The sequence below is a fragment of the Diplotaxodon limnothrissa genome, linkage group LG20 (assembly GCF_057381915.1).
Source record: "Diplotaxodon limnothrissa isolate DT_005_m linkage group LG20, D_limnothrissa_male_GT1.1, whole genome shotgun sequence".
Classification (NCBI taxonomy): Eukaryota; Metazoa; Chordata; class Actinopteri; order Cichliformes; family Cichlidae; genus Diplotaxodon; species Diplotaxodon limnothrissa.
The window spans coordinates 28,694,481-28,709,378 of record NC_140615.1 but is presented as its reverse complement, the minus strand read 5'-3'; the positions used below and the strand labels follow the sequence as shown (position 1 = coordinate 28,709,378).

The 14,898-nt window shown below is 38.5% G+C and overlaps 1 protein-coding gene across 1 annotated transcript; it reads left to right on the top strand.

Annotated features, from left to right (window-relative positions):
* Window positions 1-1,980: 1,980 nt before the first annotated feature.
* samhd1a (SAM domain and HD domain 1a) lies at window positions 1,981-14,085 on the top strand. The gene is made up of 16 exons (XM_085345521.1): window positions 1,981-2,275; window positions 2,400-2,466; window positions 3,465-3,537; window positions 4,798-4,958; window positions 5,442-5,557; window positions 5,792-5,862; window positions 7,032-7,190; window positions 7,910-8,010; window positions 8,124-8,232; window positions 8,329-8,420; window positions 8,532-8,647; window positions 9,396-9,535; window positions 10,730-10,825; window positions 11,013-11,117; window positions 11,242-11,379; window positions 13,464-14,085. The coding sequence occupies exons 1-16, from the start codon at window positions 2,095-2,097 to the stop codon at window positions 13,605-13,607; spliced, it is 1,869 nt and encodes a 622-aa protein (XP_085201647.1). The 5' UTR covers window positions 1,981-2,094; the 3' UTR covers window positions 13,608-14,085.
* The last annotated feature ends 813 nt before the right edge of the window (window positions 14,086-14,898 follow it).

Below are 14,898 nucleotides of genomic sequence, written 5' to 3'. Positions count from 1 at the left end.
ATATGTCCGTTTTTTGGATGGGAAATTGCTCGGCTTACTACCGTTAGAGGGACACAGAGCTGGCGAAATAATGTTTGAGAAGATTTCAGCTCTTTTTGAGGAAAATGGTTTGGATATGAAGCGTGTCTGTATACTTGTGACGGATGGGACTCCATCCATGGCAGGAAAAGTGAGTGGTCAGCGAAATATTTATTTTAATTTGAAAGGGAATTATCAAAATGTTTTTTTTGTTATTATTATTATTATTTCAAATGTGCAAAAAATAGTTTAGTTATGGCCCCCTTTTTTAAATGGACCTTTTGGTGTGCATTTGTGAGAGGTCACCAGATTTACAGGGGAAAAGGAATAAAAAAATTACTTGTTTTTCAATACAGTTGTGTGGGTTTGAAATTGATCATGATCTGCTGCTTACTGGCTTCAAAAAAAATATCTGGCCCAGATAAATTCCTCGGTTTGAAAATCTGGCCCAACTAACTTCGTAGTTGAATAGCCATGCTCGCTTCATCGCAATTTGCTCCGCCCCCTACTTGTCATCCAAGTACTTGGCACGTGCATCAAGCTGTCTGCAAGTAGCGAGTTATAGACCGGAAGCAGAATGTGTTGCATATTTTTTAAATACGTATCAAGAAGATCTTCTTCATTTATTTAATTATTAACCAATACTTTAGCAGTACTCTTTATAAGGGATTATTGATCTATAAAATTTAACAGGGAATTAGTGAGCGTATCAGAAAAACAGGAATAAAATTGTTGTTGTTTTTTCAGTCATCTTTAGTCATTGGATACTTTTATAATTCAACATCATAATCTTTGGTGTATAAGTGTCTGAGTTATGGGCTTCTGGTTTTGTTCTGTATTCAGAGTCTGCTGTCATAAAGACCCAGAACTTTATGGAAATACTTTTTGAGGTAAACACAGATATGTCAGGCTCAAAAGTGGCCCAAATGTGCCATTCCTATAAGTCAAACTTGACCCTGAGTGATATTCTCGATTCGGGTCAATATTAGGTCAGCTACAAGTCTGCCGTACAGTACAAGCCAGATGTCAGAGATATCAGGTGTTTTATAACATTTGTCTCCAAAAGTTGATTCTGTTCATCTGGACGTAGCGTTTTGTGGGAGAAACGTTTCGTCACTCATCCAAGTGACTTCTTCAGTCTCAGCTGACTGCAGGTTTCCCCAATCTCAGTGGTTGTTGATCAATGTTCATGAGAATTTGCATAATTAAGATTAAGGAACTGACCTCCCAGCCCATTGTTCCTTCAGTGTGCTGGTTTCAGTCATTATGCAAATGTACTGTTTATAAGATTGGGGAAACCTACAGTCAGTTGAGACTGAAGAAGTCACTTGGATGAGTGATGAAACGCTACGTCCAGATGAACAGAATCAACTTTTGGAGATTTACTTACGTGGATGATTGAGCATACATCAAGACCTTTTAACATTTGGTTATAGCAGACCCAGATGGCACTTGCCATCACATATACCAAACCCAGTTCATAACTTCTGGGCCTCATGTGGAGAACACCAAGCCCAAATAATAATTTAGCAGTGCCAATACTGATCAGTCAGTAATAAAAAATAGCCCAGATTAGATGGGGAATGGAAATGTGGAACGATAATAGTTTTGGGGGGATCTTTGCTTTTGCTTTTTGGTTATGCCACCCAAAAAGCAGGGCGTTAAGATGGGTTTTATGCTGCAATATCCCATTAAAATGGCATACTGAAAACATTATTTGGACACACAAATTTTGTTTTCACATGAAGAGCAATTTAAAAAAAAATCACTATAGCTGAGCATAATATAATTTACCTTTAAGAGAAAACAATGAGTCATAACGTCTTGGTCGGTCAGCCATGTGAACAAAACAGTCTTATTTTGAAAGGAATCCCCGGAAGCGCTGTTAGTGTTTCGCTATGTTTTGTGGCTCCCTGGGGAAAGTCAAAACCCCGGCATTTTTCACTTCTCTCGTGTCTTCTCTGCACAGTTGTCAGATCAGCTGCAGTAGTCGACGGGAGAACGGCTATCGGCTACAATTTGTCGTGCCTTAACTTGCGCATCTAAAGCGAAAAGGTGCCAGTTTGTTAGCTCACCATGGAGAACCGAAAGCGACCATTAGCAGCGGTTTCAAGCCCAGACGATAGCTTCAAAACGCCGGAAAAGAAAGTGTCAGTGGTCCGGGTGTCGGATTCGGACTACATGCAGTGGGGAGTGGAGGAAATGTGCCGGTACCTGCAAAGAGAAGGTCTTGGAGAATGGGTGGACACATTCAAGGGTTGGTTTTCTGCTTTTGCTATCTTAAATTAGGCGCTCGAAGCTAAATGTTATTAGCGCTAATCTGCGGACTTCTGTTTTTATTGTAACATCTAAGCTAACATTGAAACTGTTGTGTTATACAGCACAAAAAATCACAGGTGTCGGGCTTCGGGATCTCAGGGATGCTGACCTGGAGAAGATTGGCGTAAAGTAAGTGCGTCCTCTGTAAAACTTGGGTTGGGCGTGTGGACTGGGGGAAGTCTGGTGTCCTGCCAAAAAGCAATTTCCGGTTTCTTTGCCAGAAAACGATTACCAATATTTAAACCACTGTAAACTACACGCTGAACTGTAAGCTGTCACATACATACGTACATGCATACATTTTGACTCAGAGAGAGCATCCCTGTCACAGGGTACAAGCTGACTTTTACATATCTTTCATGTCATTGAGATTTAAAATGTCTCTTTCAAAAGCGATCTGGCTGACAGGGCTGTATAAATTGCAAGAAATAAAACAAAGCACGTATATTAATATATTTAAAAGTACTGGGTTGGATTACCGTGTGGAACTTAAAGTAGGTACAATAATGCAGTCATAACAAAACTTGCAAAAATGGTAATTTCAACATTTTCATATAACCCTTCGTAAATCTTCTTACTACAGGCTATTTATCAATATAGTCAAAGTTATTGGACCTAAAACAAATGCATAGAAACATCAGCAATCAGTTTGTGTCACAGCTGGTTAATCCATTAAAGAGAGCAGTGCACACCTGTAGTGTCAAAGAAGGGCAATTTGGTGTGTATGTACAGCACCCATAAAAAAAAAACCACCAGAGCCAGGCTCAGGGAGGAGCAGCCATTTGCTGCGGTATAACTAAGGTATGATTCAGGATCACCTGATCCAGGCCGAACTATGAGCTTTATCAAGTCTCATCTTAAAAGAAGAGACTGAGAAGAGTGTCTGTTTCCTGAACCCAAAGTGGAACTGGTTCCACGGGTGAGAACTCAAAAACTGAATTCCTTGCCTCCCGTTCTGCTTCTGTTTTCACAGCAACCTGGTGGACTAGTTTTTCAGCATCACTCTAACACAGGACGTTTCTAATTTTATCAATATTACGCAAGACATTTTATGCATCTCACCAGATATTCCTGCAACTTTTTCACTTTTATTTCTACCTCTTCTTTTTCTATTTTATTCTTCCAAGGTGTCTGGGTGACCGTCTGCGGATCCTAAACAGCCTCAGGAAGCTGTGGCAGATTGAAACTGAGCCAAGCAAGGTAACAGTTGTTTCACTGTTTTGTGCGCTTTCATCGCTGTGGAGATAAGTAACTCACAATTTGGGAAACGGAAACGTGGAGCACTGCAACCCTGATTTGGATAAGCTGTTAGGAAATCTGGCATAACACCACCACAGTCTCTGAATGAAAGACATTCTCTGTCCTCACTGGCAGAAGGACCTACCTGATACCTAAGAAAAATTTAGAACTTTTTAAATTAACCAAATTCCTGTCACTCTGCAGCCATATTGATAACACCTCTTTTGCCATTTTTTCAGGCAGGAAATGTCAAGAATTAATTGCTGTATTTTAGTCAAACCATAAAAGATTAAAATTGAAGATGTGTGCTGAAAACAGGGTTTCAGAAAGTCTTTTTGGTTCTGGAAGTCATCTACATTTGGACTATATAAATATATCCATTGGTAATCATAAGGTTTTTTTTGTCTGATTGTTCACACTACAAATAAAATGTGACAGCAAACGCGCTCTAGTGTGAACCGTTCACGACCCTCAAAGCGGCCCGCATGCACAAAAGAAGACGTCACACACAACGTGTTCTGTTTACACCCAGACCAACAGTATTGTTTGACTGATGGCCCTTAATATAAAGACTTGTTTCAGACTTTACGTTTCCCAATTTTGCTTTAAGTTATAAAGTTATTTTGTTATTTACATATGGCCTAATAATCATCCTTATTGCTGTTTTAGAGGAGCGGTGCTTAGGATAGTTGGGGATTTCTGTCAGAATCTGCAGATTATACAGTACAAATAAAATGTTCACGTTTCTCCAACGTTGTCTTCCCAACAGTTTCACTAACATCTACACTGGATGGCCAGGAAGCGTTCACGATGTCTTCTCCAGCGCTGATAATTGGCGTCTGTCTTGTGTCAGTGACGTAAAAGACGGATTTAATGGGACATGACCATTCAAACAGCAGTCGCTTTCTAAAACATCAGATATGTATCAGATTCAGCACCACATACAAAAGTGACCCAGATCAGATTTGAAAATATCGGATGTGTGCTGTTCACACTGTCATACCATGATCGGATATGGGTCGCATAGGGTCAAAAAAGTCAGATTTGATGCGCTTTCGCCTGCAGTGTGAACGTAGCCAAAGAAATGTTTGCCAACATTTCCACTGAAGTGTAAACTGAGCATATTTGCACACTGCTGTGTTGAATATACTGTATGTACGGCCACATAAATGTCTTTTGTGGTGGTATACTCATACTGTTTGTTATTGTTTGTGCTTCCAGGTGTTTAACGATCCTATCCACGGGCATGTGGCGTTACACCCGCTTCTCATAAAAATCATCGACACACCTCAGTTCCAAAGATTGCGAAACATCAAGCAGCTAGGAGGGACCTACTTTGTCTTTCCCGGAGCGTCCCACAACCGATTCGAACATTCGCTTGGGTATGTTTTTAGTTCAACAGACTGTTTATTGAGAAGTGTTAAACTGATCTTGTTTTGCTGTTAACTACACATAAAGCTGTAAAATCATACTGAAGAGCATATCCTTCTCTCTAATATAATAGTATTAGAGTTTTATCACAGGTCACACAGAAAAATTAGCTCCAAGTTTATTTTACAGTGACAAACAACCTATTCAGCCCTGCCTGCCTCATGGCTAATAACAGCTTTCTGTTATACTGGCAAATATGGGTATGGCAGAAAATAAGTGGAATAACAACACACAAAGTCAACATTTCAATGACTGTTAAACATAGATGTGTTGCACATTTTTAAACCTTGCCAACCTTTTTTTTTTTTTTTTTTCAGATAAACTCATTGCTTGAAATACCTGAAATTGCTAAACTAAAAGTGAAATTTATCACATAATCAAGTTTCACTGTGTATCTTGTTTGAAATTAGCGATTTTGTTTTGTCCTGGCACAGTGTGGGTTACTTGGCTGGACGGCTTGTAAAAGCTCTAAACGAGAGGCAGCCGGAGCTCCTTATCTCTCGCAGAGACATCTTGTGCGTGCAGATTGCTGGGCTGTGCCACGACCTGGGTAAGTGGTGTTATAAAAGAAACTTATTAAAACGTGTCACATGATACTGATGTAAATTAAAATGGACTAAAGGCAATTTGCTCAACCAATGCTGCGTTTACCGTGATTACTTACTGGGTCTCAGCACAAGTTAAAATAAAAGTGAAGCTGTGTTATTTTATTCTTATCATCTGTTTACCAGACCGCAGTGGAGCAAAGTTAACACAAACACATTATGTACTTTTCCCTTCCTAGGACATGGACCATTTTCCCACATGTTCGATGGTGTGTTCATCCCCAAAGCACGTCCTGGTATAACCTGGAAGGTACTGAACTCTGTGGCACAAATGTTAAATGAAAACAGCAGTTAAGGAGAACACACAAGGTCGCATACAGGGCAGTATCAGCCACACAGGGAGTCGCAGTAGTTCAGCACCACTTTATTCTGAGTAACCCAAAATAAAAATATATAATTACATATTTTTGTAGCTCCACTTTTTCTCAGTAGCAGCGTGGAGCCTCTCAATGTCCTCAGTTTCATTTTCCCTGAAACTACTCTTGCATTGTTGACATGTTGTTTTCTTGAGGTTTTAGCTGCTGCAGTGAGTCTTAATAAAACTATTTGGCAAACAAAGAAATGAGAATCAGCACCAGTGAGTCACATCTACAACCTACTTGCCAGAACTTGCATTTAAGCATGCAAGAAAAAATACTTTTTTTTTCAAAAGCCATCATACTTGACCTGAAGTCCTGAAGCTAGTTATAATTTCTAAAGGAAATAATGTTTCTGTTTCTGAGTTGTTTAAAATTAGGAAGTTACTGCTTTAACAAGATGTTTTTAAAAATAAAACCACACTGGATCTGACTTTTTCCAGACAGATGATGACTACTGTCTGGAAAACAGGCGATCTTTGTTGTGGCTCTTTTGGGAAGTTACAGGAAAAGCCTCGAGTTGTCTAAGTCATCTCACTTTGGAGGATAATGAAGCTTGAGTGCTATTGTGTAAATAATTTCACTGCTACCTAAAGACATCCAGCTAATGTTAACATTTAATTGGTGATGTAGGCTTTTAAAATGCCTACCTGCTCAACTCCCTTCATTCTATCGATAGTTGAAACTGTTTTTTAAAATCAAATCATAGTTCTGAAAATTATTTCCACTTGACTTTACAGTGAAGATCAATTTTTGTGGTTTTTGTTTACAGAAGCTCTTTATTGGCAATTATAACAACTGCGGGTCAAGACCTAAGCACAAAGCATTATTTGATTTGAAACTTTCTCAGTTAATGGCAAAGATAGCGATTGTAGTGTTCAGACTGATAAGGAGAGCTGATAAGAACACTAAGCACACGGTCATTGTGTACGTTATGACCACAGGCATGCTGTCTGGCAAACGTGAGAGATAAGACGAGCTTTCACGGTTGTTTCCTGTCATGTTTATTCTGAAGTCAGCACTTTCAAGTCACTGATAGTTCAATCTACTGTGTATCTCCCAGCATGAGACTGCCTCTCTCTCCATGTTTGACTACCTGGTGGAGGCCAACGGGCTGAGGCCTGTGATGGAGGAGCACGGGCTGGTGCTGCCTGAGGACCTGGACTTCATTAAGGAGCAGATTGCTGGACCATTAGACAAAACAGCAGCTAAGGGCAAAAAGGTACCTATCAGTTATTCCTGAATGGAACATGTCAGTAACTTCAACGCTCCACTGTCGGATATGTGATTTCTGTATGAAGTAAACCAGGATTTAGAGCCCTGCTTTAAATCTACACTTTAGTCTGTATGTATATTTACACGCTGGTGTGTGTGTCTGCAATGCATTGTTATACCATCACAGGTGAAACTGTGTCTTTATGTTGAGACTTCTGTTAGAGTTTCTCTATATTGGGCACATCAGACTACAGTGTAGGCTGAAGGTTTAGACTAATCCAAAATCTTCAGGTTCAAAAAAACCTTGTTGAAGTTTAGTTTTTTATATTTAACCTTAACTTTTTTTTCTTAGATTCTTTAGATGAATTTACTTTGAAAATGTAATTATTGAAAGACAATTGGAAAGTCTCCTTTAGCATAAAGTGCAAGTTTATTAGGTTAACCATTAACCTGATTTGGTGCCATCACATTAATTGTGAACTTAAACAACTTTTATACTGTGTGTGTGTGTGTGTGTGTGTGTGTGTGTGTGTGTGTGTGTGGGGGGGGGGGGTTTTTTTGTTTTCTTTCCCCTAATGTTTTCCTTTGGTTGTCTGTTGTTTTTTTTGTCTGCTTGTATATTTTTTTGCATTTGTTTTTGACACTATAAAAACCCAGCAGCTGGAAATTGAGGCAGATAACTGCCCTGTTTAATCACACTTCTGATATTATCAATCATCTCCACAGTGGCCGTATAAAGGCCGTCAAAAAGACAAGTCCTTCCTCTACGAAATCGTGGCCAACAAAAGGAATGGCATTGACGTAGATAAGTGGGACTATTTTGCAAGGTGGGGCTTATTGAGTTAGTGTTTTGTTTTAAAATGATTTCTTAGTTTGTATATTTTCTATTAGATTTAATTACCTATCTCCCTTATGTTTCTCTTTCTCCATCTTAACTCAGGGACTGTTACCACCTGGGCATCAATAACAACTTTGATTATAGCCGCTTCCTAAACTTTGCCAGGGTGTGTGAGGTGGACGGGCAGAAGCACATCTGCACTCGAGACAAGGTGCTAGATTTTGTTGCATCTGTTTGCTTACTTTAAGCAGCAGTTTGAGTTTTAAAAGATATTTGGTCACTAAAATACATCCACTCCCTTCAACAGGAAGTGGGAAATCTATATGACATGTTCCACACCAGGAACTGTCTTCACAGAAGAGCCTACCAGCACAAAGTGTGCAACATCATAGAGACTATGTGAGTAGCTGATCCCTCTAATAGTTTTGCTTTGCTTCATGCTTTATATTCTCTAACTGTACACAGCAAAATGTCCTCACATGTAAAAATCTGTTGGACATGTTTCTCCAGGATCACAGAGGCTTTTTTAAAAGCAGACCCACACCTTCAGTTTGAAGGTACAGATGGGAAGATGTTCACGCTCTCCACAGCCATTGATGACATGGTGGCCTACACCAAGCTGACAGGTGTGTATGAAGGGGTGTTGTTAGCTTATATTTGTAGTGCATCAGGACAAAAAACGAGGCGAGGTCAAGACTTCATCCCATCAAAAACTATCTGTATAAAAGAAAATTTAATTTCTTTTTCAGTCAAAACCTGTAACTTTCAAACTTGTGTTTCAAGTGACAGTATAGTAAAGGTGTTTATCGATATTGATAATCCAAGAAAATTCTGCTAAATTAAACATGATCAGTATTTATTACTTGTGCTTGTCATTACTTGTTAATAATCTGCAGAACTAGCTGGCTTCTTTTAAGTGTGCACCTGCAGGTTTAGTGACTACCAAGTTTTGGCAAACCCTCAGTAAATATTTTTATTCTCTCAGACAACCTTGATCTGTTTGTGCACTGTGTTAACTGCCTCTGTGATTAATGGTGAACTTGTGGAAATACCAGTTTGGTTTAAAGAACCTCGCTTTTAATATATGGAGAAAAAAAGAAACATTATGATTGGTGTTAAGGTACAATTTCTAATCAACTAATTAACTAACTAATAAACTCCAGCCACTTATGCACTAAAATACAGTTTGTGTTGTGCTTGTCAAGTAACTCAGATGAGTAGAAAAAGACTAATTTGTGTTTCTGTGATAATCGTGTGCATGAGAGATTGAACCGTAAAGCCACATTTTTATTGAAGGATCTTTTTAAATATTGAAATGATTTACTGACATTTTTGGTTCTTTATTTACCTGTACCCTCTTTGTTTGCCTGGTAGATAATGTGTTTGAACAAATACTCAACTCCTCCTCCCCCGAGCTTGCAGAGGCGAAACAGATCCTGCACAACATCGTCTGCCGGCGCCTCTACAAGTGTCTGGGCCAAACTACCTCAGAAACTTCCATACTTGTCACCCAGGTATTTTTTTTTTTCTTAGAGGGTTTCTTATAAAAGCAAAAGAATTAGCAACAAAGCATGCAAAAAATTAAAACAACTTTGCTCAATAAAATAATACATAACAAAATAGCTCAGAAAGGTTAAAAAATTGCCTTCAAAATTGAAAGTAAAATGCAAAAGATGGCAGGGGTGTTTGAGTAAATCAGAATCCCAGTAAAAAGGAGCAGGTTTAGCACGTTTATTGGCCCGACGAGGTTCTCCCACCTTTGTTTTCTCTCAACAAACAAATTTTATAATAGAAAAAAATATTGAAAATGACGCACTTGCTTTCAGTGTTATTTGTGATTGAGCTCCAGCCTCTACTCTACACACACGCAGAGGGATGAAAAGAGGCTGCATCCAAGTGAAGTAAAAGATGAGCTGAAGTTAGTAATTAATTAAACTCCTTGTGGTTAAAAAAGCCAAAAGACTTAATTTTAAGTTCAGACTGAGCTTAAATGTGGAGGAAGGTGATCTTTTCACTTGTTTCCATTGATAATGAGCATGTTCTGCAAAGCAACAGCACAAATGATGTAAGAAGACACTAAAACAACAACCGTGTATGCAGTTTGTAACAATCTTCCTACTTTGCAGACTAACAGCAGCCGTCTTTCTGTCTTATCACTGCAGCATGCAGGGAGAAAGCATGAACTCCTCCTAATTTAACTTCCTAATTATCTTTGCACTTTGAGATGATGATGATGGTGGTGATGAGGGGACATTATGTGTCCTGAAAGTAAAGACATAATGTTTCAGTTAATACTGAAATGAACGTAATCTGACAGCTGATAACGTGAGTTGCAGTCCGAGCTTTCCCGGTTGCTTGTTTTGTGCAATCAAGAAATAAAACAAAACAACAAAACACAGAGAGATTCTCTGTTCGCCGACGCATACAGAAAAGAAAATGATCAGTACTGAAGTTTCAGCCAAATGTTGACATTTTGCAGTTCGCTAATTAAAAAAAGAAATGGAAAACTCTGCCTGTTATGTTTCTGCTGTTTTGCCAAATGGATTTGATATGAGAAATTGCTCATTCTGTGGTTCTATGTTTGTTAGTTTTTTTTTTTTATTTATTTACATGCTATATATAGAATTTCAGTTATTTATAATATGTAACAAAAAAAATATGATACAATGATATATCTGTTAACTCTGCAATTTCTTGCTGTTTACAAGGAGACGATCAAGAGCTTGGAAGCTGACCTGGCCCGATCCATCCCTCAGAGCGGCACCCAGGACGTCAATCTACAGCCAGAGGACTTCGTAGTTAGTGTGAGTTTTTAATTAATGTTAATATTTATCATATAATTTGCTCATGGCCTTAAAACCGGGAGATTCTTTTTAATATGGATATGCTTTTGTTGCTTGTCATTGGATTTAGTTATATTTGGAGTTAAGGGTGTTGCCTGTACTTTTGGGGCTTTAGGCTCTTCTCGATGTAATACTTTGTCTGTTTTAGGTTATTGTCATGGATTATGGGATGAAGGAGAAGAACCCCATCAACAATGTGCGTTTCTATTGCAAGAACGATGTGACTAAAGCCATCCAGATACGCAAGAATCAGGTCAGAAGTAAATTCTTGAATATATGAGCACGTTTCCTTTGGTTTTTCATTTATTCTTCTTTTAAAAAAAGAGTGTCTCTTTCCCTCCGCCTCTGTAATTTGTGGCTGCTGTTGTTCTTGTCAGGTGTCTAAACTTCTTCCAGAGCACTTTGTTGAGCAGCTGATCAGGGTCTACTGTAAGAAGACAGATGATAAGACTTTGGAGGCTGCCAAGAAGCACTTTGTTCAGTGGTGCATGGACAGGAACTTCTCAAAGCCTCAGGTACTTTTTATCTGCTGCACTGTAAAGAATTGCAGTTGAATGCAGCGACAGTGGTTAAAATATTGAATGGAGTCACATAATGAATAGGTCTGTGTTGTTACCTCTCTGCCACGCCTTCCAGCCTTGCAGCGGTAATGCAAGAGTCTATGTGGATTGCATGGGCTTAAGTGCTAATTGCTTTTATCCATATGTTATTATGTGTGGATAAAGGCATGTGTAACAGTTGTCCTCTCCTTGCGGCAGTTATGCAATTTATCTCCAAGTTTCGGCTGCAATTATCTGGTGCTTTAAATTCTAAAAAGAGGCCATTAGTAGCATGTTATATCTGCAGAGTGTGCAGGTAAGTTATGTTAGATTATTAGCTGATTCAGTCAAGCTATAATAGATGTTTTTAACATTTGTATCAAGTGTTTACATTCACAGACCTTTATACGTCCCACATAACTGTTTAGCTGCAACAGTGTGCTTTTTGTTTTCTGGCTTTGGGACACTGATCCAGCTCTGCACCCTCTCCAGGAAACTTGGAGAGGCATGTTCTTTGTGGACTTGGAAAAGGCTTGGTGTATCCTCCCACAGTGTGCCCTGTGGGAGTGTATATCGGGCCCATAAGGGCACAAGACTTGTTCACTGAGGGCGTAGAACTCTGTCAGACCTTCTTTTTGTCACATATTCTGTTCATCGCTCTTATGGACAGAATTTCTTGGCAGTGCCTAGAAAGTGTGTCCATAAAACACTGGAAAGCTTTCCAGTGTGGTGGCCTCAGGATGGAAGTCAGAGAGCTGCTTCTCTACTCCTCCATGACAAAAGGAGCCAATTAAAAAATAAAATTGTACACAGAACTTTTAAAAGACTGTGTGGTTTGCTTTTAGGTTAGATATAATGCCACTTCTGTTTTTTAACATAATGAACATACAGCTCATTAGCATTCGTGTTTACGAAGTATTATGTATGAATTTGAAACCGATATGCTGTTAAATCCGGAATAAGTAGCATCACTTAACAGTCGAACTCCCTCTCGTGACTTGCATATCGTTCTTTCCACTGCAGCTGGCAGCTCTTCATACACTGTACCAATAGCAAACAAAAGCCTTTTCACAAAGAATTATTATTTCCAGGGTTGGTCATGTGACTTAGAAATGTTTTGTCACATATTTGAGCTTGTGATTCCTGTAAAAAAACAAAAACAAAAAAAGTCTCCATGCTTTGAAAGGACCAAAACCTCAATTTGCATCCTGAATATTTTCCAAAAACCAATATATTCTAAAACAAACTCCCTAATTTTGTTATTCAGTATACTCAAAATGGTGATAAAGACAACCTGAAACCTTGTGGAGGGAAAACAAAGAGCACAAATAGCTGAGATGCCATCTGTGAGTTATATGGTTGGGAATTTGTGGTGCAGTTTGTACAGAAGAAGTAACAAACATGTAAATAAGGCTAAACCTGGTGACGAAATGATGAAAAGCTTGGGATTTGGCAGCTAAAAAGGCAAATATACAGACAAAAAAAATCGAGGAGACATGTAAATACTGAGTTTACACTTGCCACGTGGCCAGAAACTGCACTATAGAGGATCTATAAAACTGCTCTGTGACTGCTAGATGATTTAGTAATCAGCTGTTTTCTAAGCAGCAGGCTGAAGTAAATAAAAGGTGCTCACAGCTGGCTCAGACCCTGAACAACCAGGCAAACATCTCCCCATATTAGAAAGGACATAGAGGGTAAACACTAATCTTTTGTTGCTGAAGAGAAAGCAACTGTTTGACAGCACTTCCACTGACTAACAGCAGAGAGACATTTTCTCTGTGCATTAAAGGAAGTGACAGATCGAGATATTTTAGTTTTACTTTACATCTAGTATCAGTACTAATCATATAGAACATGCTCTGAGGCCTTGTTACTTTAGCATTTTTGCATAATTTAAAAAGGCATAAGTTGCTTGCTGCTCCTGTCTTTTGCTTAAAGACTAAGTCAATGTCCTAGAAAGGAAGAATTGTCTTCCAGATCCTTCAATTCCTGCAATCACTTGTTTATTTCCACCACTTGTCTCAACATCAGTATCTTTTGTTTCTGTTCTCACGCAGGATGGAGACATAATAGCCCCAGAGCTGACTCCTCTGAAACCCAGCTGGTCGAACATCAACGAGGATAGTGAAGAGGGCGCATCCACAGAAGCAAACTGTGTCAATTTAAATGGAAAAAAGACGGCCAAAACGAAGCTTTTCTAGTGAGAGAGGGAGATTTTACATATGGAGAAAGATCAGATGAAACAGTGTGCTATATTTTTCTGTGAGGAGTGTGCTGATGAACACAGCAAGTTGTTTTATATCAAAAAGGTTTAAAATATTCAAAAAGAGAAGAAGCATAGATGTCTTTCAGAACTTCTCAGGGTTTTTTGTTTGTTTGTTTTTTGGTTCGGTTTTGTTTGTGAATATGGTTTTAATTTAGACTTCTCTGGGGGGGAAATGTCTTATCATGTCATTAGATACCAAATGATGAATCAGGTCAGTTCAAATGTTACACAGACTACATTTCAGGGCAGTATATCTTATAGCTGGGATTTAGGTATTTTATTCAGCTTCAGCTAAAGTTTGAGGCTGTTTTCAGAACTCAGGCTTTCACGCACAAAATGTTACATATGAATCTGTGATGATATTTAAAGTGAGCATTTGCTTTTACTCTTGGGGTGGTTTGGAGAGTTGGTTTGACTTTTGTTTTGTGGTGTTTTATTTATTCTCCTTATTGTATCTCAGATTGCTCACTGTCATCTTCACCTCAAAGTTCAGTGAGACATTTTATTGGTAATGTGTTTGGGACGCCTTTTAAAATGATTCTTCTCTTGCCACGATATGGGGCATCATCATCAGATTTTTGCTGTGTTTAAAAATACATGTATTTTTAAAACAATCAAAATGATGGAGATAATCCTGTCAGAATAAATACTTTCATTCAACCATGTCCTTCTGTATGAAATTTTTATTGAACAGTAGAGGGCAGCATGCTCCCAGTCATGGCAAGGCAAGGAGTTTAATAAGTAAATGGCAATTTTGTGGTGTGATGGATCCAGCTCAGTGTATGAGCATGCAAATCACATGTCAGATGGCTGGAGTGCAGCACCTGGGTTCAACTTCTCTCTCTATCCACACCCGTCTGTTTATTGACTAAAATTAAAGAAATAATAATTATATTTCCATACACATAGAAGCTTTATATTGTATTGAATTGAGTGCTGACTTGTGGATGTGGCAAAAATTGTTTTGCAATACATATGTAAATGTCAGGTGTGTTGTTTTTTTTTTAAAAAAAAAAAAAACTTAGCCCAAACTGCAAAACATTTTAAGCCAAGAGTAACAAGTTAATATTTACCAATAAAAGCAGAATAAATGTTTAAGGAAGTCTAATGTTCCCATAACTAAACTAGGTTTTGTTTGCTGTCATATCTTCCTATCTCACAATAATTTAAAAAAATGTCTTTTATACATAAATTTAGTAGTCTAAAGCAGTGTAAGCATGGTAACT

Bases quoted from the DNA above. Each gene is read 5' to 3' on its own strand.
- samhd1a (XM_085345521.1), top strand. From the start codon at position 2,095: ATGGAGAACCGAAAGCGACCATTAGCAGCGGTTTCAAGCCCAGACGAT. The intron at 8,233-8,328 runs GTGCTAGATTTT...TCCCTTCAACAG, and splicing joins ACATCTGCACTCGAGACAAG to GAAGTGGGAAATCTATATGA. The intron at 9,536-10,729 runs GTATTTTTTTTT...GCTGTTTACAAG, and splicing joins CTTCCATACTTGTCACCCAG to GAGACGATCAAGAGCTTGGA.